General features: G+C 35.6%; 1 protein-coding gene across 5 annotated transcripts in view; it reads right to left on the reverse strand.

Moving 5' to 3' along the window:
* UNC13C (unc-13 homolog C) overlaps positions 1-23,433 on the reverse strand; it is a 498,413-nt gene that overhangs the window by 297,226 nt on the left and 177,754 nt on the right. For all 5 annotated transcript variants that reach the window (XM_033109141.1, XM_033109144.1, XM_033109142.1 and 2 more), the window contains 3 exons: positions 7,440-7,518; positions 6,429-6,434; positions 5,240-5,311 (listed from right to left, as the gene is read on the reverse strand). In XM_033109141.1, coding sequence (XP_032965032.1) covers positions 5,240-5,311; positions 6,429-6,434; positions 7,440-7,518 — 157 coding nt within the window. The remainder of the gene's footprint in view (positions 1-5,239; positions 5,312-6,428; positions 6,435-7,439; positions 7,519-23,433) is intronic.

Raw genomic sequence — 23,433 nt, forward strand, 5'->3', positions numbered from 1 at the left:
GCTGGGAATTTGGAGTTTTCAGATCATTTTCAGACATAACATTTAGACTTGCTTTCTTCCTAATGTGGGCCTGGAGGGTAGTAATGAGAGCCTAAGCATTTTCAGAGCTGTATGTTTTGTTTTGTTCCCCCCAGAACAGAATTATTAACCCCCAAATTTGAGAAGTATGTTTATTGAATTAATCTATAAAAAGATAAATTCTCATATTGAATTTTAAAATTAAGCTTTTGTGAGCTATACATAAAACACATTAAGATTTAAAGAAAGGGCTAGAAAAAGTATCAAGGAAATCTGACTTATCAATCTAGTGTAGCTGTATTAATATCACATAGAATATATTTTAAGAAAAAAGCATTTAAGAGAGAAGATTATTAGTAAAAGTTGAAAGAAACAATTTATCAGGAATGTAGAAGTCCCCAAACTAATATATCCAACAGAAAAAGCTCATATGGGACACCTACAAAATTGATTAAGCCATAAAACAATTCGCAATTAAATACTAAAGACTAAATATATAATCCATGTCCTCTGAACACAATACAGTAACAAAAATTAAGCCTGTATGACTTATCTTTGGAGATTAAAGAGAACACTTTCTAAATAACTAATAAGTCAAAATATTAATCAGTGGATCATTTATGCAATAATTATATCTCAGCAATGAAACCACTGTTTATAAAACTTGTATGATGCAGCTAAAATGTATTAAAAGGAAAATTAATAGTTTTAAATGCATATGTTAAAAGAAAAAAGAAAATTATGTTAAAATAGACAAGTGTGGTAGAAAAGAGACATAAAGTCTTTGAAGGTTGAAAAAAGAATAAAATGAAAGAATACACAAGGAATGGAAATATTCTCTTTCTAACACTGAGTCATGGATACTAGGTGTATGCATTATTATTTATTCCCTTCACTTACATTGTGAATATTATTTTGTCTGCATGCAATAGTTAATAACAACAATAAAAAATAAGGAACTATACATTCAACTCAATAAATTATAAAAGCAGCATCAGGATAAATACCAAGAGAATAGAGGATGAATCTAAACAAGACAAAGCAGAAATAAATACAATAAAAAACAAAGAAATACTATGGAGTCAATAAAACAAATGCCAGAGAAATTGCTTGCAGTACTGATTTTACAAGAGTGAAAAAAATACAAGTAAATGATAAATGATAAAAAGATAGCAGCACAAGCTTTTATACATAATTATATAAACAATTTGATATTAAATTTGAAAATTTAGAAAAAAGGACAACTTTCTGGAAACATAGATGATCAAAACTGACTCTAAAGTAAATGTTTAAAGAACATGGATACAACTATTATATTAAATAAATTGATTCAGTCGTCAAATAATTACCCTCCAAAAAATTGAAAGATAGTTTTAGTGGCAAATTTTACCAGTCGTCCAAGGTATAGCAACACTTATTTTATGCAAGCCATCCCAGAGAAATGACAAAAAGTTTAGTTCCCCAACTTATTTTATGAAACTAGTTGATTATTGATGACAAAATTATTCAAGGACACAGTAAACCATTAGCCATCTATGAACATAAATGCAGAAATTTTATATAATTAGCAAACATTGAGAAAACTCAAGACTAAGAGTGTTTCAATAACTTGCTCAAGTTAGTTCTCAGAGCTAGTAAATGGTGGGGTTGGGCCAACATTTATCTCAAGCCAAAGGATATGATCTTGAGAAAGACAGAAGCAGGACTAATAGCAAAACGTGTAAACAAGATCATCTTTAAGTTTGGTATCATTACTTGCTGGTTCCCAAGTTAGCACTCCCTGGAATCTGACCCTTAGCTGTAAATGTGAGAGGGAGGTAGTGAAGTTAGCATGTACTCTCCAAATACCTCAACACAAGTTCCTGCCCCACTTCTCTGACTGCCACCTGCTTTGCCTGTAAGACACACTTTATTTTTTTTTAATTCTTTACAAACTGTGAGATAAGCATTATTACTTTCATTTTAAGAGTGAAGTGAACAAGTCTCAGGGCATCAAATGGTATTGATAAGAAACAAGTTCTCGGAGGTACTAAGAGGTGGCGCTGAGATTCTAATTCAGGATCATATGATTTTAACACTTGTCCATGTGGCTTGAAAAGATTTTTGTCCCTGAGCAAAATAAGCCTACAACTTCTGGATTCAAACCTGGGTACCAGACAGGTGTTCTGACCTGCTTCCTCCTTCCATGTTATCGCTCTAGTGTCTTGCTGGGAATACAGCCCAGGTCTGATTTCCTGATTACTCCCACACCTAGTTTTCCTCACTCCCTTTCATTGGGCCTGAATTCCATCATTGGAAGAAGGACCCACACTCTTCTAGACAAACCAACCCTTACTGAGAATTGACAAATCCTAGAAACATGCCATTAGGCCAGCTTTCTAAACATGGTCATCAAGCCAGCTAGAAAAATCAGCATTCTAGAATCCCTTTTAGCCTTAGTGAATGGGATTCCTCCCTTGACTTGAGTTTCCCATAACGCTCATCTGAGCCTATCTTAGTTTAAATACTGCTGCCTGCTAGAAGCTTCCATTATGCCCTGTAGCAATAGTGGATACAAAACATCGTATCTCAGCTCCCCTCCCACTATCTTCTAGTCTCACCACTGCAGAGATTTTTTTAGCCGAGTTGTTCATTGCCTTATTTCCAGATTCTGAGACATTGCTTGACACAGAGTAGTCAATTAATATTTATTTAATTATCGAATGCATTTACTTTGATTGCCCCACTGCTGGGTCCATACCTAGGAAACTAGCACTCTCAGAGCAAGAAAAAATCTGGGCAGTGTGGTTCCAGGCAGGCTACTGTTGTGGTATCTGGATACTAGATTATTATTCTTTCTTGTGTTATTAAGCCAGATGGATATGTTCAGAAACTGTAATCCTTAAGGATTTATTAGACTGACATTTCCAATCAGCTCCAATAGCTCCTCTTGGGTGATCTGGAATTGGTGATGAAGGGGGCACCTTATCATGGCAGTGTGCGTCACCCACTGCCAACAGAGTCTAATGGACAGCTGACCCACTGTCTTCTTGCATAAGACTTTAGAGCCCTTTCCTGCTTCGGAAGAGATGACTGAGCTTTCTACCATACACCTCTTTAATTACAATAGAATTGCTAACATTTGATATGTCTACACAGCCGGGCCATTTTCCTTTATGTAACGGCAAATATTTCATGCGTTCATACGGAAGATGTGTAGGAAGACTTTCAGCAAAGAGAAGTGGACATGATTCCCTTCAACATTTATGTTAGTTGCCCATGTAACCAGTTAATGTGACAGCTTGTCAAGAGTGACATTTAATATGTCTGTTGTACAGAAGTCATATTTCATTCACTTTTTGAGACACGGGCCCTAGGGAAATGGGCTCTATGAGTTTGAGAACGGGTTGGTGAATACTATTTATTTACCCACCACCTATACAGAAAACTCTTTTGCATAGGCCTTCTGAAATTAAAGAAGGGAAATGACATTAAATTGATGAAAAGTAGATAAACAGTTGATTTAACCATAAAATGAGGGTACGCTCCCTGTCAGGGCCTCAGGAAATGTAGTAACATTCCTCTAATTTCTATTGTTCTTCTCTTAGCTTTTCAGAGCAATGAGTATTTGTGCTTCAAACCAACTGGCGTATTTTAAAATGTAAGAAAGGAACAATGTAGGAGCACATCAATAAAAATCCTTGAACTTGATTATTTCTTTGAAAGCAAAAGACTAGATACTTCAAGATTCAGCAAGCAATACAGGGCTTTCTCATACACCAGAGAATGTTTCCCTTCTCTTCAAGCCAAACTATGTTCAAAATATTACACAGCATCTTATAGCTCTGGGAAAACAGCCATACTCTTTAATCCTGTGGCACAATGGAAATGCTTTAACTTGCTGTAGCACCCAGATATTCCAATGAATATGTATAGTTTTGCAGATACATGTTGAGATCCAGAAAGTTCGTTGATAGAGATCTAGGAAATTTTGGCTATTGGAAGATGACAAGGGCCAGAAGAAGAGAATGAGAAATACAAATGTAAATAATAGCGTCTAAATGTCAAGTGTACAGAGATTTATAACAGGTAATATTTTTGGTGAAAGTTTTATTTTATAAGAATGACAAAGTCACTAAATTTGAGAGAGGTAAAGTATATTAATTTCCATAAAGAAGGGCACAGATAAATTGTCCTGACTAAAAGCCCCCACAGAGTGTCTGCGTGGGATGGAGTTACAGGGCACAACATCCGCTGCACATTAGAGCTGACTGAGTTTTAAAAAACCTCTTCTACTCAGGCTACACCTGACACCAATTAAATCAGAATCAATGGGAGTAAGACCCAGACCTGCGTTGTTTTAAAACTCCCCGAGGTAATTCTAAGGAGCCAAATTTAAGAATCCCTGACCTAGATATTTGCAGCCTACTTGTATCTTCTAATTGGTTTTCATTCAGCAAGAAAATACAAAGTTTCTACCTCATGATGGTGTACGAAACAATAGAAATGAAAATATTTAACAAGAATGACAAACAAAATACAGTACTACCCTCAGGAATATCAGTCAAAAAGGAAAGATTTATGCCAAATAATCAAATTAATTGTTATAACAAAAATAATAACAAAAGTAGCTCATACTTATCATTTCCTATACCCTAGATTATGCTGGGTGTTAAACATGAATCCACTCTCTTAGTCTCCGTCTTATCACCTCAATACACAGATGAGAGAACCTGGGTTTACAGAAGTTACATAAGTTGCCAGATACAACAAAGATAATTCAGTGGTACAGATGTGACTTACCCGAAGCAGCCCTCACTCTTAACTATGGTACATTATGGAGGTTGTGATTAAATGCTAGAAAAGCCAAGCGGAGGAAACTAATACTTCAGCCAGAAGGGAAGAAGGATGTTTGGGAAAGCCTCATCAAGGAGGCAAAATTTGAACTATTAAAAATTTAACAGGATTTTTTTTTTTTCAGGGGGAGAAAAAAAGCTACACAGTGTTAGGATGGAGCAGCATTTCTAATGATGGGAAAGTGCATGCATGTTTGAGCAGCAGAGGATAATTCGTATGATAGGGAAACTGAGGCCCAGAGGAAACTTGCGTAGGGTCCGCCTCCTCCCATGCTCCCACTTATTCCTGGAATACTGGAATGCACAGTGCAAATGAGGGGCTGAAATGGAATGGTTTTCCACTGGACTACAATGGATGAATAGCTAGTAATTGACTCTGTACCTACCAGTTCCTCATTATCTAGTGATGCCCTAATCACCATAGCCAGGGAGAGTCCAGACTTCCGGGCAGCTAGGGTCTAAAATAAACAGAATTATGGGTTATTGGTACATGAGGTAGTTGCTCAGCTGGATGTAAAAATGTAAGCATGTAGACTACTGTTGTTCATGTTTCGTCAACAGGGACCTGCCATTTTCACTAGTTGGCCAATTCATCCAGAATGCGCAATCATAGAACATTAAACCCGAAAGAGGCCCCTTAGGTCATGAAACCCAACCCCTACATTTTACAGATGACAAAACTGAGGTCCCACAAGGCAGGGTGACCAGCCCATGGTTTCCAGGCTTAAATGGGCTTCTAGAAATTTTTTTTTCCCCCAAGTTGATCATGATCACATTCCACCGTAAAACATGACCATCGGTACAGAACAAGCTGATGTGTGTAATGGCCCTGAATCACAATGGAGTTGATGGTTCTTGAGTTGTTCACAGTTCCCTGGAATATTCTTCCATATCTAGCCAGCATATTTCCTTCCAAGGGCCCATTTCATCAATTGAGAATCATTATACCCAGATTTGTTTTTTTCACTCAGTGCTAATAACTTAGGTGATTTCAAATGAGTCAAGTCCCTGTAGTTTCTCCTGTAAAACAGAACCATTATACTGTTCCTACCTGAAACATAGCAATATAATACACTTGACAGTGCTATAGAAAATTTTGGAAATCAGAAGTTCTATATGGGAATATTAAATCTGCTCTCCCAGTAGGAGCAAGGGAAATTATAGTGGCATAATGTATTTGCCCATAAATGTATCTCGTTGTAGCTACAAAGCCATGCACCCAGATAAAGTTTAGTACAATCCAAAGTGAGGAAGTCACTCTCACCCATATTCTCCCTACTGTGCAAACCTATAGATGGCTTATCTCCAAGGGTTTACCCAAGTTGAACTTCCATCCTGATAATTGTCCCTAAAATTTTGTTTTTATCCTATTTTAGTCTGTATGTGCACCTGTTTACATAAGTTGGTCTGTCTTTCATAATTGAACTAGATGTTAAATTCTTGGAGAACCCAACATACACTTGTATGTCTCTATTTTTTATTTCCCCATCTTGCCCTCTTTTATCCCATGAATAAGTACAGTGTACATTTGAGAAGGCTGTCAGATATTAATTAAATAAATTGAAAATCACTTACCATGGCCTGAAGATTCCCAGTGTCAGAGAAAACAAAGTATAAATAGATATAAGAAAGGTGAGAAAAGAGTATAACGATGTTAAATAAACCTAAGTTTTTAAAAAAACTTCCACACTATGATGGCAGGACTCTGAGCTAATTGAACAGACATGTCATGCATTCCAGGATAAGATCTGTCCAGCCAAGATTTCATCTTTTCTAATTTAAACTAAAGTGATGGCCTTTAGATGAAGGTTTTCATAGCAAAATTAAAAATTACTGACATCAAAAAATTTTGGTTTCTCTGGGGGGAAAATATACTTTCATGTCATAAATTATTAAGAATGTGCCTCCAGATAGATGTGAAGACCTAGTGGATGACAGAAAACATTATTTTTCATGCTGATGGGCTGTTTGTTTTTATAATCTAATACAGACCATTATTAATTCTTTGCATCTCTAGATCTTCCGCAGCATATTTTGTTATAGGAAAGTTTGAATTTTTCAGAGTTATATTCAGGGCTAATAAAGGTTATAATGACTTGGGAGCCCTGGTTTTCTCTGATAGTGGAACAGCTTATTTTGGCTAGATTTAATCTTAATATAATGGAATAAAAAGTTGATTAATATGATCTGCTTGTTTTATAAAGTGCTTAAGTCTACTGCGTTACGGTATAGAAGTTCAAATCAAGCCTTAAACTATAAATCAAACTTGGGGTCATTCATTACACTGAATACACCAAAGCCCAGTCGTAGCAGTTCACTTGGCATGCTGTGTGACTTCTTTTTGTCAATTATAGGGTCATTTTAACTCCAGCTGTAATTTCAACTAATATCAAAAGCTGTGAAAAGGTTAGAGTTATTTTCTCCATCTAATAGATTTTAAAGAAATAATATAACACTTGCTAGAATCTGGTTTCTTATATGTTCTAGTCAATGAAGTTACAGGCCAGGTACTTAAGAACAACATGACATCTAACAAAAACAAAGTCAACACATGCAATCAAAGAGAATTAAGCAGGAATGACTTACCACGTCTCGTACAATAGGTAAAGTTTTTTTCCTGCGGAGATCTGGCATACTGTCAATACCATAAAGTCCCCGCCCAGCCCTGAAAGAGGAAGAAAAGAATGATTTCAATAGGTAACTAACTTCCTAGAAGAAAAATTCCACTATTCATTGTGAAAAGGCTGTGAAAAAGATGAATGGAGACAATGGTTTTCAACTGGTTTACAAAGCAGCAAGGATCCAAGACTCTAGGACCTTGCAGTGAGGGGAGACTCCAGCTATCACACATAGTGATCACTGTCTTCTTAGATGGTTCCACGCACTGAAACTTTAAAATACACATGGCCTGGTTTGGCACAGTGTTTGACTGTCAGTGTCGCAGAAAGGATAATCAAAATTGTTAGGTATGTAGAACTTTGTACCAAATATTTTTCTATAAGTTGGGTCTACCTGCAATGGTAAAGAAATTACTTTTATTATAAAAATACCATTTTGTGTGTGTGTACGGCATCTTAACAGATTAAACTCCAAAGTGGCATCTTAAGGATCCATAGACACATTTAAAATATTAGTGATTACCCTAATACGAGAATTTCCATGTATCTGAATTTATCCACGGATAAAAGCACAAGATTAAAATAATTTGTTGTACAAGGATGTTCACTGCAACATTTTTTTGTAATAGCAACAAAAGCTAGAAAACCTAAACGTTCAGCAACGGTATATTGATTAAATGAGTTATAGTATATTATACAATGGAAAGAATGCAATACTTAAAGTAAATGAGGTAAATGTATATGTGTACATACAAAAAAATACTCATAGTATAAGTGAAAGAAAATAAGTGTGCACGTTTGTAAGTTTAGTATGATCCCATATATGTGTGTGTGTTTATATAGGCACAGAAAATATCTAGAAAGATATTCATCAAATTGATAACCATGGTTACTTTTGTGGAGTAAAATTGAGTGAGGGAAAAAGAGAAGACTCTTACTATGTTATAAATTTGATAATGTTCAATATTATTATAAGTATGTGCCATTTTTGTAATTTAAAATATATTAATATTTATGTTTATAAAATATTTTAATATATTGAATTTGATCTTTATTGCATCAAAGTTAGTCTTTTTACACGATCAAAGGTGCTAACATCACAGCTGATAGCTTCTCCTTCTGCTCACCTAAACTACAAAACTTTTGCTAACCTCTAGCTTAGAGTCAACCTTTTCACCAGGAACAACACAATTCATAACTGGGTATTAGCTGAGCAGCTCTGCCATTGGAACAGGCTGCAACAACATTTTATAGTCCAGTTTTTCACTGACACACAGATGCCCTCTTTGTTCTTGCCGCTTAGCTTAATAAAGGGAAAACTTGGTTTCACTGGATTTTTCTTAGTAGCCATGGTCTTAACTCCAATACTTCTAGTTGTATTATTTATTAGCTTGGTGATCTTGGACATTTCATTAAATGCACCAAACAACTCACGTAAAATAGTAATAAAAGAAAAATATTAATAAAGATAAAATGGCAATAATCTGTAACCTATACGTTTGAAAATGAGGGTCCAATAATGTGATAAATTTGAAATATTGAAACCATTGCACATTAAGTAAGAAGGATGTCAATGATGAACGAATTATGCTTAAGGTCATGTATTCCAACTAAAAGTTACCTTTAGTTTCGATCATAGAATACGGAAAGGAATAACTGTGGGGCAGAGATCGAGGAGAGAAACAACAGAGGGAAAGGAGAAAAGATAGGAGGGAAGACAGTGTGTGAGTGTGTGTGTGTGTGAGTGTGTGTGTGTGTGCGTGTGCACGCGTGTGCGCGCACATGTGCATACACGTGCACGCACCAGGGATAGATGACATTTAAGATCCTACCCACCACTGATGTTATGGGGAGGGAGTTAATAGTTTCCATTATTGCCCAGAATAATGCCAATTGACGTTCTCAAGGCCTAGGATTGTTATGGTCACATGATAAAGGTCAAGAACTGGGGTCACAGAAAAGCATTATTGGCTTTTCTGAACTGCCAGAAACTGCAGAGTGGACAAGGAGCAAAGAGCAATGAACTTCTGTCTTCATCAGAAAGTGAACCAACTACTATATGAGTATAACTTCTTGCTTCCCTCTTGTACTCTTTCCATATACTTCCCCTCTCCCTGCCAGTTCATGCTTGACTCTCCTATTAAAAATATGGGAAAAGGATTACGTGAGTGGGTTTCTGTTCACAGAAGGTGAGAACAGGAGTTTTCCAGTTTTATTTGCTTTAATTTAAGCCTTTCACTCCAAGTAGTTTCCCCTTTCTATGAACAGAATTCATAATAACATATAATGTGCATTAGTAAATGTCTTTCCACTTCATGGCAATTTGAAACATTCGATTGTGATAACAGTTGAGAAAGTGATTTATAAATTGCAAAGTGTTATATCAATGAGATGTATTCTTTCTATCAACAACAATTTATCTATTTTCTTTATATTTTCCTTCTTGTGGAACTTTGTTTGTTGAGAGCCCTCCTAACCAGGAAAGATCTGGGAGAGACTAAATAACAAAACATGGTGAAGGCTGAAAATATCAGTAAATAAATAAATCATTGACATTCCAGGCAAGAGGTCAAGTTCATGGATATCAATTCAGATCCAGAAGAATATAGTTAGGCTCAATGATGAGAAGGTCAGAGGGAGTCACCCACACAGGCAATAGCAGACAAGTCTCTCTGAAGGTAAGATTTGATTCTAGGAAAGCTGTTTGACTTCAGACATTTTTGGTATAGCTGATTGAATTTAGCTATCCCTACCTGCATCCACAAACTAGGTAAGAATAACTCATATTTATGTGATGCTTACTAGGAGCCAAATATAATGCTAGCAATTATAGCCAAACTTTACGTGTATTATTTCATTTAATTCTCAAAAAAACCTAATAATCCAAATAATCAAAAACATCCAAAAATCCAAATCATTGTATAAGTACAATCATTTCCTTCATTTTATAAGTGAGGAAATGGAGGAATAGAATAGGTCAGAATCACTCCCAAGGTCATTATCTAAGTCAGAGGTAGCAGTGCCAAGCTCTATGAACCCGAGCTGTATGGTTTATCATGCCCAATTGTTTACATGCTTGGATCATTACATATTTTCAATAATAAGAGCTGAGGCTTACAATAAATCCCACTTTATTTTTAACAAAATTAAAGTTCAGCAACTTAAGCCTAGAACTATGTGGCGGAGCTTAACTTTCATTGCAAGACTGTCTTATCTCAAACCTCATATTGTTGATAACTAAAAACTTTTTATTACGAGGAAATACGAAACCTGTCGCAATTGATCTAGAGGAAATTATCTGAAAAATATTCAACTTATTTTAAAAATAGTATTATCTTCAGATCAGAAACTCTTTATCAGTGCGTAAGATAGCCCCAATCCTCCCCAAAAGGCTCCTCTCCAGCTATCCAGGTATTCAGTCCTTAGGAAAAAGGAGACTTTTAGAATATAGGCATTACAAATAGCATAAAAATGACAAGAGAGCTACATATCTGAAAAGTCAATGATCACATAAAATTGACAATATGGATGTGATTTTCTAGGCTAAATTAAGTAAGATGTGTTCTAATTCAACATTTGTTCTACTACATAGTCTTAATATTCTTTATGGTTTTATTTCTTAGTTCTTTGCATAATTATATTAAAAAGAATTTACTAGTTTAATAAAATATGAGACAAAAGTATACTACTATATACCTTGACTCAGGTTCAGTTAATCATGTTACAGAACAAACACAATACAAATTATCTAGAGGATATATATGCTGTACCTTTTAAGGTATCTGATATTTAGGTAGAGGAGGTAAAAGCTGATTTTACTAAATATTATTCTTTTCATCTAAAATTGATCTGATAACATACTCAATGTATAGGGATTGGAAAAGAACTATGAGGAAGCACCAGTAGAGTATTGCGGGAAAACTATCAAGCAGATTTTCCAAAGGTAGATCTTTCTGATTATGGAACAAAGGTGTGCTATTTCCACTAGTAGGTGGTTGAGAGTTAATGGGTAATATTCATAGATGAGCTAATTTCCATTAGAAATCAGAAAATTGGTAGACTCTTTCATATCCAAAGGAGTTGTTAAATTAATTGAAGAATACAGGCCTAAGAAAACAAATCTTCATACTTCTATTTATTTCTGTGTTTCCTAGACAATTATTGGGCAGGGTCACATAACCATTTTTGGCATTGTGGAACATTAACGCAATATGAAAGATTAATTATAAATCATTCTAAATCCTTCTGTAATATACTTGCATTTCTTTGGGACTTTTAAAAACAACTCTTTGTATTTATTTAGTTACTTAATGGTAAACACACTATAATCTACTGTGCTTTTTCTTTTTTGCTTAACACTATATATTTTGCATACATTTTAACACAATTTTCCTGATGATAATTATATACTTTACTTGTTTACCTGCTGCATATTAGGAAATATTACTAGGATATTTTCTTTTCCTTTTTTCACCTTTCTCTTTTTATTTCTATTATTGTCAACATTGAATGATTATTTGTGTCTGTAATTGGTAATTCAGTTCCCACATACCTAAAGATTTTCTTAATTCCATATTTCATCACAACTAAGACACTACCTGTTTGAAGATGCAGTTATATTGTTACAAAATAAAATAAAATTAATCTCTAGACACCATGCCTTCTTAGCAATTAAAATTTAAATTCTATAATCATTGTAAGGGCCCTCTTAAACTGACTTCATCTATGTATGACATAGATTTCTTTTATGTATTGATCGTGTTTTTCTGTACATAAAAAGGAAAATATAAATAAAATAATTATTTCCTTAAACTTCTCATTCAGTGTCCAACTTTTCAGAATACCCTTCAGCTAGAATTGTCAGAGTCTGGAACTTTTTCCAAATTATTGTCCTTTAAGCCATCAACAAAATTGGTGACTTAGCATTATATAAAATAGTGCTCTATTATTGTCCCAAGAAGCAGACAGCTGTGCTGCAGATTTTGATGTTGGTGGGTTGTCAACTTGACCAAAAGCGTCAAAGGAGACAAACAGGACTCCTGTCTTTCCCCCAAATCATCTTATTTTCTCAACTGAAACATTAAGAGATTGCAATTGTCCAACCATACCACCAGCAGTAACAATCAAATTACAACACTTTCCAAGGATATTTTTTACGAGTATCTTTTTAAGACACCATCAGTTATTAAGATGCATCTGAGTTTCTTATAAAAATCATTGTTGTGAATTGATAAAATATATTTTTGGCACCTGTCTCCCTCCTGAATTTTCCCATTTTTAGTGCCTTATTCCAGGCTTTCCTATTTTAGCTAATCTCTTTCCAACTCAGTATCCTTCATTGCTGACAGGATCTAGAACAAACTCCTTTACACCCCAGTAAGGTACAATTGTTCCTCTAGTCTCATCTCTTTCAGCGTCTCTCTCTATTTCCTTTTTCCAGCCATCCCAAACTCCTTGTAGACTTTCAGGGGCATCACACTATTGCCCACCTGTCTATTTTTACTCCATTATTCCCTCTGCTGGTACTAACCTCTTTGCTGAGTGGCACTGACTAACACCTGCCTACCTCTCAAATGAAACTTGAATGTAACACTCATGGGTCCATCAGGTAGATGTACATACCTCCTCTCTATCTCAACTAACTGTACTTCTCTGTAACCTCAAAATCAGGGATTCTCAATGGGAGGCGCTGGGCAGTGAGAGGCGCAGGAGAGGGGGAGTCATGGCTGCTGCCTCAAAGATGGGCTTCTCAGCAGCTGTGTGGATTAAAAGGTAAACGTTACTGAGAGGAGGATGTCCTACTTTTTTGGTTAAACTGAGGAAGAATAGTGCTGAAGAATAGTTGTTCTAAGTCTTTGTTTACATGGTTGTCCCAACTAAAGTATGTTTTCAAAAAATGAGGAAGAATTCTTACTCATCTCTACTTCCCTAGAGCCAACTCTGGCATGTAGCAGGGAAAAATGAAAAGTAGAGGTTTAAGTGCATAGACCGTGACAAAAGAGAGATGAGATATTACACAAACCATGGTCTTGGATTAAAAAGATCCTTGTCTGTAATACCTAGAAAGAGAGGCAGAAGCCTGAGGACCCAGGAGAATGTCAAGGACCTCACATTAAAGTGGGTTTGTAGGCACAAACTTAGTCACAGGAAGAAGATAAACGTCTAGTTGCTAGACCAGTAAATATTTTTTAACCGTTATGAATCTCAGTTCTATCATATGGAAAATGAAAAATTAACTTCCTTGCAGTACTGTTTGGAGCACTGATTGCCATAATGTTTGTTAAGTAGATTATACATTATTGGTAGCAATTATTTTATTATAAACTTGTTTAGACAGGAACATCTTTTGAAATTGATTGTATGTTGACCCAGAACTGCCCTTGGGTTATTCACATTCCACCAAACTAAGGAATAGGTTAGTAACAGAGTCTCTGGCAGACGCAAACTTGTAGGTAGCTACTGTTTTTCCCCAAAAGTAAGACCTAGCCGGACAATCAGCTCTAATGTTCCTTTTGGAGCAAAAATATAATTAATATAAGACTTGCTCTTATTTTACTATAATATAAGACCGGGTCTTACATAATATAATATACGACCCGGTCTTATATAAGACTGGGTCTTATATAATATGACATTATATAAGACCAGGTCTTATATTAATTTTTGCTCCAAAAGATGCATTAGAGCTGATTGTCTGGCTAGGTCTTATTTTCAGGGAAACAGGGTATCTGCTTAAAGAATTAAAGGAAGAGAAGGGCAGAAAGCCAAAGTTGTAACTGCACCCTATTTTGTATTCCAAGTTCTATTCAGTTTCTCTTCTGACTCAGCTTTGGTCTAGACGTCTTCCCTCTGCTGATCCCGTTGGTTAGCACTTCAGCCCTGATGATCACGCATCTTGGCTGAGCTTATTATTCCTCGCCTAATTCTTATTTACAATCCTGGTCCCAGTTATTTTACTTTGTGTCAGAGAAGGCTCTCACATACGCCCCAAGTTTATTTTTCCTGTTAACTATAATCTCTGAGAAAGAGTACTTTTACCCTCTGAAATAATTTTTCAAGCCCTGTCACGAAAGAGAAATAAAATTCAAAGCATAAGGCTAATCCTCAGTATTAATCATTCCAGACTCCTCTTTCTCTCAATTAATTACCTCCTGTGTTTTCTTAACTGAGGCCATAAAGTAGGATGCTTATCTTTATTGGAAATGGCATATAGTCCTCTAAACTATCCTTGGTGATATTTTTGGAGGGAACTACATTAGAGACCAACATGCCATCTCTCAAAAATAACCAGCACAGCCATATTTCCTTTTGCCTTGGAGTGAGCACTAGTTCCTTGGTTGAAAATGAGATAAAATAATTGGCTTGAGTTTAGAGTACATGGTTGTGTGAAAAATATACAGATGGTGCCAAAATGTGTATATATATACACATTCACATTTTGAGAAAGGAAAAACACTGTATTAAAATTGTAATACAATGAATGATGCCAGCATTCATTTGATTAACACCATCTTTTGAGTGAACATCATACTACACTTTGCTACCATAACTCAATTCAACTTTGAAAAGTAATACATTGATAACATCTCTTAAAATTGTGTACTTTTTTTTGGCACCCCTAGTATAAAATTATGTTCAGTGGGACAACACTGTTCATGTCTGAGAGGCAAGAATAAAATGAAACTTAAATAGGGTACAGAATATTCCTATGTTGCATCCCATGCTCATTCTTGGCGTGTATTAGTAAAATACTTAATGGGCATGTTGAATCGCCCATCATTTTTATATGGTTTCCTTTCTCTTCCTCTGTCTTCCTTCCCCCTCTTACTCTTTCTCTAGTTCATACAGTAAATGTGTACATGGAGCGACTCCACTTAGTAGGCAAGGCACATGTTTGTTCTGCTGAGCGCCTGGAACACAGTGGGTGTCAAACTAGTTTTTAATGTTCTTGATGATTTCCACAAACCTGTCAGCACTTTCAAGCCAAGACATCCATTTTAGAACCAATGTTTAGAACCAAAATTTTCCCTGCCAATTATTTTTGGATGTCTCCTTTTTATATATCTGTATTTTTGTACTATCACCATTTTCCCAGTTGCAGAAGTTTAAAATCCTAAATAGCAGCTAACTCTAGTTGTAAAACTCAAGCAACCTAAGAAATGACATATTCCAACATTCTTGTATTTTAGGAATGTAGAAGCTGAGCTGTAAGGAACCGCAATGCTTGTCTAAGATACCCAGATCTTTGTCAGCAAGCTAGACACACTTAGGACTCCACTCATCACTGCAGCCTTATTCTTCTTTGCTTCTGATAGCTGAGAAGTGTCAAGCCTTGTCCATTTTCCTTCTCTCCTCTCTGTCTGTCCCTCTCTCATTCTCATTCATTTGCATATTTCCTTATATTTGGATTACCACGATTTTGTTGTGGATTTTATTGTGTAATGCCTGGAATTCTTTTCATTGACTTTTCATTTTCTCCCCCTTGTATCATTGCTGTTATTTATTTCACTTATATATTATTCTACATTCATTTCACTTATATATAAGCACACATACATACACAAGCAAATACGTTGTTGCTATTATTTTGAATAAACTGTTATCTGTTACAACAATTAAGAATAAGAAAAATGAAAGTATTTATTCTGCCTTTACTTATTTCTTCTTTGATGCTCTTCCTTTCTTTGCATAGATCTGAGTTTCTGACCTACATTATTTTCCTTCTCTCTGAAGAACTTCTTTTAACAAATCCTTTTTTTATTAACCTTTATTAAATTTATTGTTGTGACACTTGATTAGTAAAATTATATAGGTTTCAAGTATACATTTGTATAATACATCATCTATATATTGCATTGTGAACTGATTCTTGGTGGTGAACACACAATCCATTGACTTTTTCTCTATTTTTTCTTTTTTAATTAGTGGTGAACACACAATGTGATATATAGATGATGTATGACAGAACTGTACACCTGAAACCTCTGAAACTTGACTAACAATTGTCACCCCAATAAACAATTCATTGACTTTTTAATTACCAATTTCCCTATCTCCACGTTATCCCATATTCAGTTCATCTTGAACAAAACTGCTGCATCCATATTCCTATAGGTATGTAGCCAGGAGACTAACATGATGAAAATGATTTTTTAAAACCAGTCTGGCAGTGCTATTCATGACGGACTGGAGGACAAATAAAGGAGAAAGAGAGATGGTCTACAAAGATTGTTGCAGTAATCCTGGATTCTGTAATGGATTCCTTAATGAGGGTCTTGACTGAGGTGGTTTCACCACTTGCTTTTTCAACCCCTTCATTCTACTTTATGAACACTGGTAGAATTCCCAGTTGAAACTGCTATAATATTTTAAAGAGCAAATGACCCCCTTGTCAAGGAGAGCCTTTGTATTGGACTAAATTACATTCTCCTTTCCTATTCATTTGACCTCTGAACACTCCATAATGCTCCTTAGCACTTTAAGCAGCTTTTTCTTTCAAATACTTGTTCCTTTGAAACATGGTTTCAGAAGTGCTGACTGCCTCATTATTCATTTGTTAACCTAATGCCATTTTTAAGTTTTTCAACACATAAAAGGATGTGAAAGATTTACTATCCTGGTAGTAAAGGGGATTTCAAGTTATATTTCCAGTGATTAAAAATAATTTTCATAGAAAAACAACCAAATGGTTCTATGTTGTGTTACAATGAGATACAGAAGTGAAAACCTGAAATGTAGCTGTTAAACACTCCCCTAAAGTTTTTCTCAATGTTAGGCTTGAGGGGGCAAAGTCAAGTTTCGGGAATTCACTTCCAACAACTCAATTACAGTGTGTGCCTTCGGGGTTCATTTTCTTAACAGATTGTTTATCAAGTGGACAAAATAGCTTTTTCTAGGGCTTGCAATTCCCTATACCAAAAACTTTTCTTATCCCTCCAATAACATTATCTGCACCTAAATTAACCTTAGACACTATCGCATGCTACAGATCAGAACATAAATGAAAAATACAGCCCAAAAACTTGGTCATGATTAAGCACCTGTTATTGCTTGAGGAAAAAAAAAATCCCTTTAATTAAAATTCATTCTACATAGGGTCTCAACTTACAGTGTAGTTTGAAACTTCTAAACCATGCTTCTGTGGCTCAAAGCTATATAGTAAATATGAATTTGTGTGAATTAATGTTCACACAAATGGTTTAAAGCTAATTTTCTCAGTAATCATTCTCTGGAAAAAAATCTCAACATTCATTTATACGCAGTTTATAAAGTATAGTTATTTGTAAATTAATGAGAAATCAGCTTCTTAATATGCTTTACTTAAATGCTATTAAATACAATCACATATTTAATAGCAAAGAAACTACGTTTCTCAAAGCTGAACCTCAGATTCCTTTTAATTATACTGTTCTTTAGTGTATGCTGCATATTTAATCCCCGGAACATTTTTTAACAATCCCTCCTCTATTACTAATGAAAATTAGTAGTAACTGCTGGCAGAGACTAAAGCCATTAGGTGGTTGTCAGACTTTCACAGCCCAAATTCCTCTTATTCTTAGATAATGGTTCTTGAATCCTTTTTACAGTTTGCCTGCCTCATGTTAACAGAAGCACAAAACAGAACCCAGAGTTTAGCTCAGAATAAAGACACATTTAAGCCCGTGGTTTAGCTTTGATAGGTACGATACTATCAAGAAAGGCTTTGAGGCTCTCCTCACCATAAAGGAAAAAGAATGAAGAGCAAAGAAAAATGCTCTGTGTAGCTCCGGAAACACCCCATTCACATACAAGGCAACCGAGCCCGGTCCTGGCTATATGTTATTCCATGATTGTCTCATTGTTTTCAGGGATAATACAGAATTCTTAGAGTAGAATTAAAATCTACTTTTGTGAAAACAATAAATATCTATCAGTACAGTTTTAATATGAATTGCCAGCCAGGGGGTGGGTGTTGGAGAGATTCCAAATGAACCAAATATTCTGGCAGAGGATGTAATAATATTGTAGTTACAATTATATACTTTTCAAAAATGTTTTTCTGACCACTGATTCCTAGTCTGTTACACTCTTCCTCATTAGCTCTGTCTATGCTCTGATTCCCTGGATGTATGATCTCAAGTCCTGTAGGTAATAGACTTCTGGCAACCATGACCTAGAGAAATGTCTCATGCCTCTGAAAGTTTCAAGCATAAGTACCTGCCGCTGTGAGCGGCAAGTTAAGAAGTAGCTTCCCTAACCTATCCAGCCGCTGCAGAATCATTCCTCTGCAACCCACAAAGGTACTCAGAGGAGTGACTGCCCAGGGTTGTGTAAGCGACCAGAATCTTATGAAGTGAACAAAACTCAATTGCTCACTTATTGCTCAATTGCTAATGATCTTAAATAACTGTTTAGTAGCCAAGACCTATTTGACCATACTATCATTGCACTCAACGTAGTCCTTTTAGAACACACATTAAGCACTGTGCTATAATTATTTGCTCACCTCTGACCAGCCTCCCCCAAACCCAGATTATGGACTCCTCAAAAATAGAAACTATATAGAATTTGTTTTTCATTTCTAGTATTTAGTATTAGAGTTTACACATATTAGTATTACTAGGTTGGTGAGAACGTAATTGTGGTTTTTGCAATTATTTTTAACCGTAATTACTTCTCTTTTTTTGCTTTGTAGTATTCTAATTTTTAGTTTTATTTTTTAATTATTAGTTTCAGGTGTACAAAACAATGTAATAGTTAGACATTCATACCCCTCACAAAGTGATAATCCCCCTCCCCCAATCTACTACCCCTCTGACATCATGTATAGCTTAAACTGCAAATACTTTTGCACCAACCTAAAAGTTTACATATTACCTAGTAAACAAGTAATAGTAAAATTAATGATTGGAAGAATTCCTTTTAGTTATTTGTAAGGCAAATAAACATATACATTTTGAATCTTGAGTAATTACAAATTTAAAAATTGTCCAGGATTTTTGTTTTTTGTTTTTTGTTTTTTTGTTTTTTTGTCTGCCTCAGGATTTAGAACCAGGATTATTATTTTAACAGGTATGATTCTCTGAAAATTAAAAAAAAAAAATCAATTCATTATTTCTCTAATCCAAAATGTTGCCCCTACTGTTCTTAGCATAGAAGCATTTTACACACTGCAATCGGGGGTTAAATAGAGAATTATGTTTTTTGTTTTTAACGGATATGACTTTTATTTTCAGGTACAGTTACTGGAACTGAAATGGAGCTTTTAGAAAACCACACCCAACCAAAAAGTAATTACAGTTATTTAAACAAAGACAAATCCATCTAAGTTTAGCATAATGTATAATCAAGTCTGCTAGCAGACTGTCAAACCACTATTCTAGAAACACTTTTTAAACCCCGTATATAAAACAAGCGAACAAACATACAAATAAACAAACAAACATAGATCTAATTAGAATGGAAGGGAGAGGGAGAAACCAAACTGTACAGATTTGGGGGAACTGGCTGTGCTGAATGGAGACGCATAAAGAGGGAAGGCCTTGCTCATTCTGTTCACCTCCTCCTCCGAGCTGCTTATAAAGTGCATAATTAGCAGTCTTCTTTTAATGTGTGTTGCTTTTGGAGCAGTTTTTAAATGACCAAATAGGATTCTCTGGATTTGGGCAAGAATCATCTGGTCAGAGAGGTGTGTATGTATAGTTATTTGAAAACGGGTATGTTTCTGAATACTGTCATCAACACAAAAATGATAGAAACAGCCACCTGAATTTTTCCGTTGGGTGCATGCCTGCCTGGCATTTGTCCATCATGCGGATCTCTCCTCAGCAGTTTGACACAATGAGAGCTTGGCTACTTACCTTTCTATGATTATTTCACTATGGGAGATGAGGTAAAGATAATGGCAGAAAGGTGGCAACCTTCTACCACTTGGCAAATTCTGGTCACAAAGTAAATTAGTTCCTGGAATCATAACTTGTTCATTTGGTCTCCCTATGCAAAGTAAAACATTTGAGCCAATGACAATTAGGACCCTGTATAAAATAAATGGGTTTTAGGAGTAAAGAAGCCAATGAGAAGTAATCTACTGGCTCTTACCTTAGTCTGGGGGCACTGTATCAGGGATGAGCAAACTTTTGCCACTGATCATAATAGTGTTATGTGGAGGATGGGAGCTAAGATTGCATCCTGACCTGAGTTCTGCTCACACGCTAGCAGCTGTCATGCAAACTAATTCCTAATTCCCTTTGATTTTTCTAAAAAAAAAAAAAAAAAAAAAAGGCAACCAAGACTAGATCTGTCAAATATACTATATCCCAAGAAGCCCTACTACCACTGCACTCATTACCTGTTTTATATCGAAGGAGAATACTGGGATAAAGAGCGGGAGTTGGGGGAATGGGTAGTCGGTACTATTACTTCCATGTTGTCCAATGCAGCCAGTGGTGCACTGAATCTGGACTCATGGCTCTGGAGGACAAATTGTGAACATCATTGCCCAGCTTCACATTCAGAGACATCACGTTGGTAGCTTAAATTTGGCCATGGTAGGATAACTTAGATCAAGAAAATAAGCAACTACTACAAAAAAGGGCCATTTCTATTGGAGAGACAGTTGTAAAACATTTACCAGGATACCCCTAATCAAAAGTCTTGCTAATATCCCCAATTAGGAATTCCTATAATTTCTCCCTTCACTAATTGAACTACTTTGTTCCCATTCATCTCTCTCTTTGATTGATGTGGGTACTTAGTATCTTTCTACATCATCTTTTATACAAATATTTGAGTTCTTAATCAGAATCTTCCTCAGAAACTCAATTGAAAGCATAGCACACACATGTAATTTGTAGCAATGACTTCATGATTCTCTGGTCAAATTAATTCACTTCAACATCTATTAAGTTCCTGCTTTTTACCTAGACTGCTGAGTCCTATGGAGTGTTGGGAGACAATTCTTCATAGGTCTCCTGAGCTTCTGTACACCCTGTGAGTGAAGACACTGCCTTTTGTTCCAGACTAACTTTTCACAGATGTTTGTGCAGTACACATAGAGACAGTGTCCTCCTCTGGAGTAGAGGACAAATCTGTGTGCTCTATATATAGAGACCACAGTAAATATAATGTCTCCCCCTGGGGCAAAATTTGGCTTGCTTTGCTCTTAAAAGATTGGGGCTCCCTAAGTCCAGAAACTGACACAAATCCACTGTATACCTTGCATCCACCTAGATCTGCCTCCACATTGCTTGCATGTGGCTTAGGAGGCCAGAGGAACTAATGCAAACATGTAGCTCATGCTAGCTACCTGCTGGACCAGGAGTAATAAAATCCTGTCTCTCTGACCCAGTAGTCTCATGTCTTCTATCAGCACCTATGAAACTGTGGTAGGCTAAATTGTCAACTAGAAAGTAGAGTAAAATATCAGACTCTTCTTAGTTCCTAACATGGAGGATGTATAAACTTGTTGAGGAGATATGTGATGATATATGAATGCATAGAATTATAAAGCACCGAACTGTATATAAGCAAATATATATAATGCTACATCAAGTAGTTCAAAACAGAAAATATTTGTATCATAAATGCTTGAATCTCTCATCATGAAGAAATTTATGATACAGCACTGCATTTTATTACAAACATAAATATTTTATGCCACACAACCCTCTTCATGATCACATTTGTTAATTAATCATCTAATTAGTGACAAAGCAACTAAAGAACCAAGATAGAAATGACTTTCAACAAAATCACTTATTAGAAAAATTAACATTTGTTTTGCCAAAAATTTGTAGTAATTTCTTCTTACGTAATTTAATAAATGACATTAAACATTTCTTCATTTTTTAAATTAAATTTATTGGAGTGACAATTGTTAGCAAAGTTACATAGGTTTCAGGTGTACAATTCTGTATTACATCATCTATATATCACAGTGTGTGTTCACCACCCAGAGTCAGTCTTCCTTCCATCACCATATATTTGATCCCTTTTACCTCATCTACCAACCCCTCCCCGCTTACCCTACATTTCTTCAATTTTTTGAACACCAATATATATCAGATAGTGCACTAGCCTCTTTATAAGTATTATTTGTAACACTCACAATAACTTTTCAAGTAATAAGTATTATTTCTATTTTATAGAAGAGGAAATTGTGGTTTGGAAAAGCTAAATAATTTGTTCAAAATCAATACAGCTACTAAATAGCAGGAAATTGATTCAACTAATTACAAAAGTGTCTTACACATACTTTTAGTAAAATAAACATATTGATTAACATGTCAGACTCTTCACTCTATCTCTGGATCATTTGGGATAGTTTACAAGTGGAGCATAAAATTGGGGCTCCAGGTTACCCATAGTCTCCTCTCAGATATCAAATGAAGTTAAAAAGGAACTTCAAATGGGACAGCTAGTAATACCTTTTTTTCTCCTCTTTGGGGTTCTAGGACATTTTACCCCACTTTATTTCTAGGTCTACCTTCACACCCTCTCTCCTCAGGTATCTGAATCTCCATACATCTAAACATTCAGAGTAACAGCAGCAGAGGGGGTTGAGGACAAGGGTTGAATACTGGCGTGCGAAATCTCAGGGACACTTGCTTTCAGTATAGGAGCCATGAGCATGACGAGAGCAAGGTCAAGGCACTCAAGGTCAAGGGACTTGCATTGTTCATGTCTCTGGAGCCCTAAATCACACAGAGCAAAAATCCTTGTTCTGTTTGGGTTTGACTGTGTAAACAAAAGCTGATAAGCATAAATGTATTGGGGCCAAAATAATATACAAGTAGAGAATCAAAAAGCAATTTTACTTTTTCCCTGAAAAGTAAATATAAGGACTCAAAAATACTATAGTTTAGGGCTATTTATTGTATATGATATAGAAATTTTTGTTTAAATTCCATCTTTTCAATAAAACTTACTTAATCTTGCACTCTATTGAATACTGTAACCTATGGACTGCCCCTGCCTACCCTCCA

The sequence above is a fragment of the Rhinolophus ferrumequinum genome, chromosome 6 (genome assembly GCF_004115265.2).
Source record: "Rhinolophus ferrumequinum isolate MPI-CBG mRhiFer1 chromosome 6, mRhiFer1_v1.p, whole genome shotgun sequence".
In the NCBI taxonomy this organism is placed as follows: Eukaryota; Metazoa; Chordata; class Mammalia; order Chiroptera; family Rhinolophidae; genus Rhinolophus; species Rhinolophus ferrumequinum.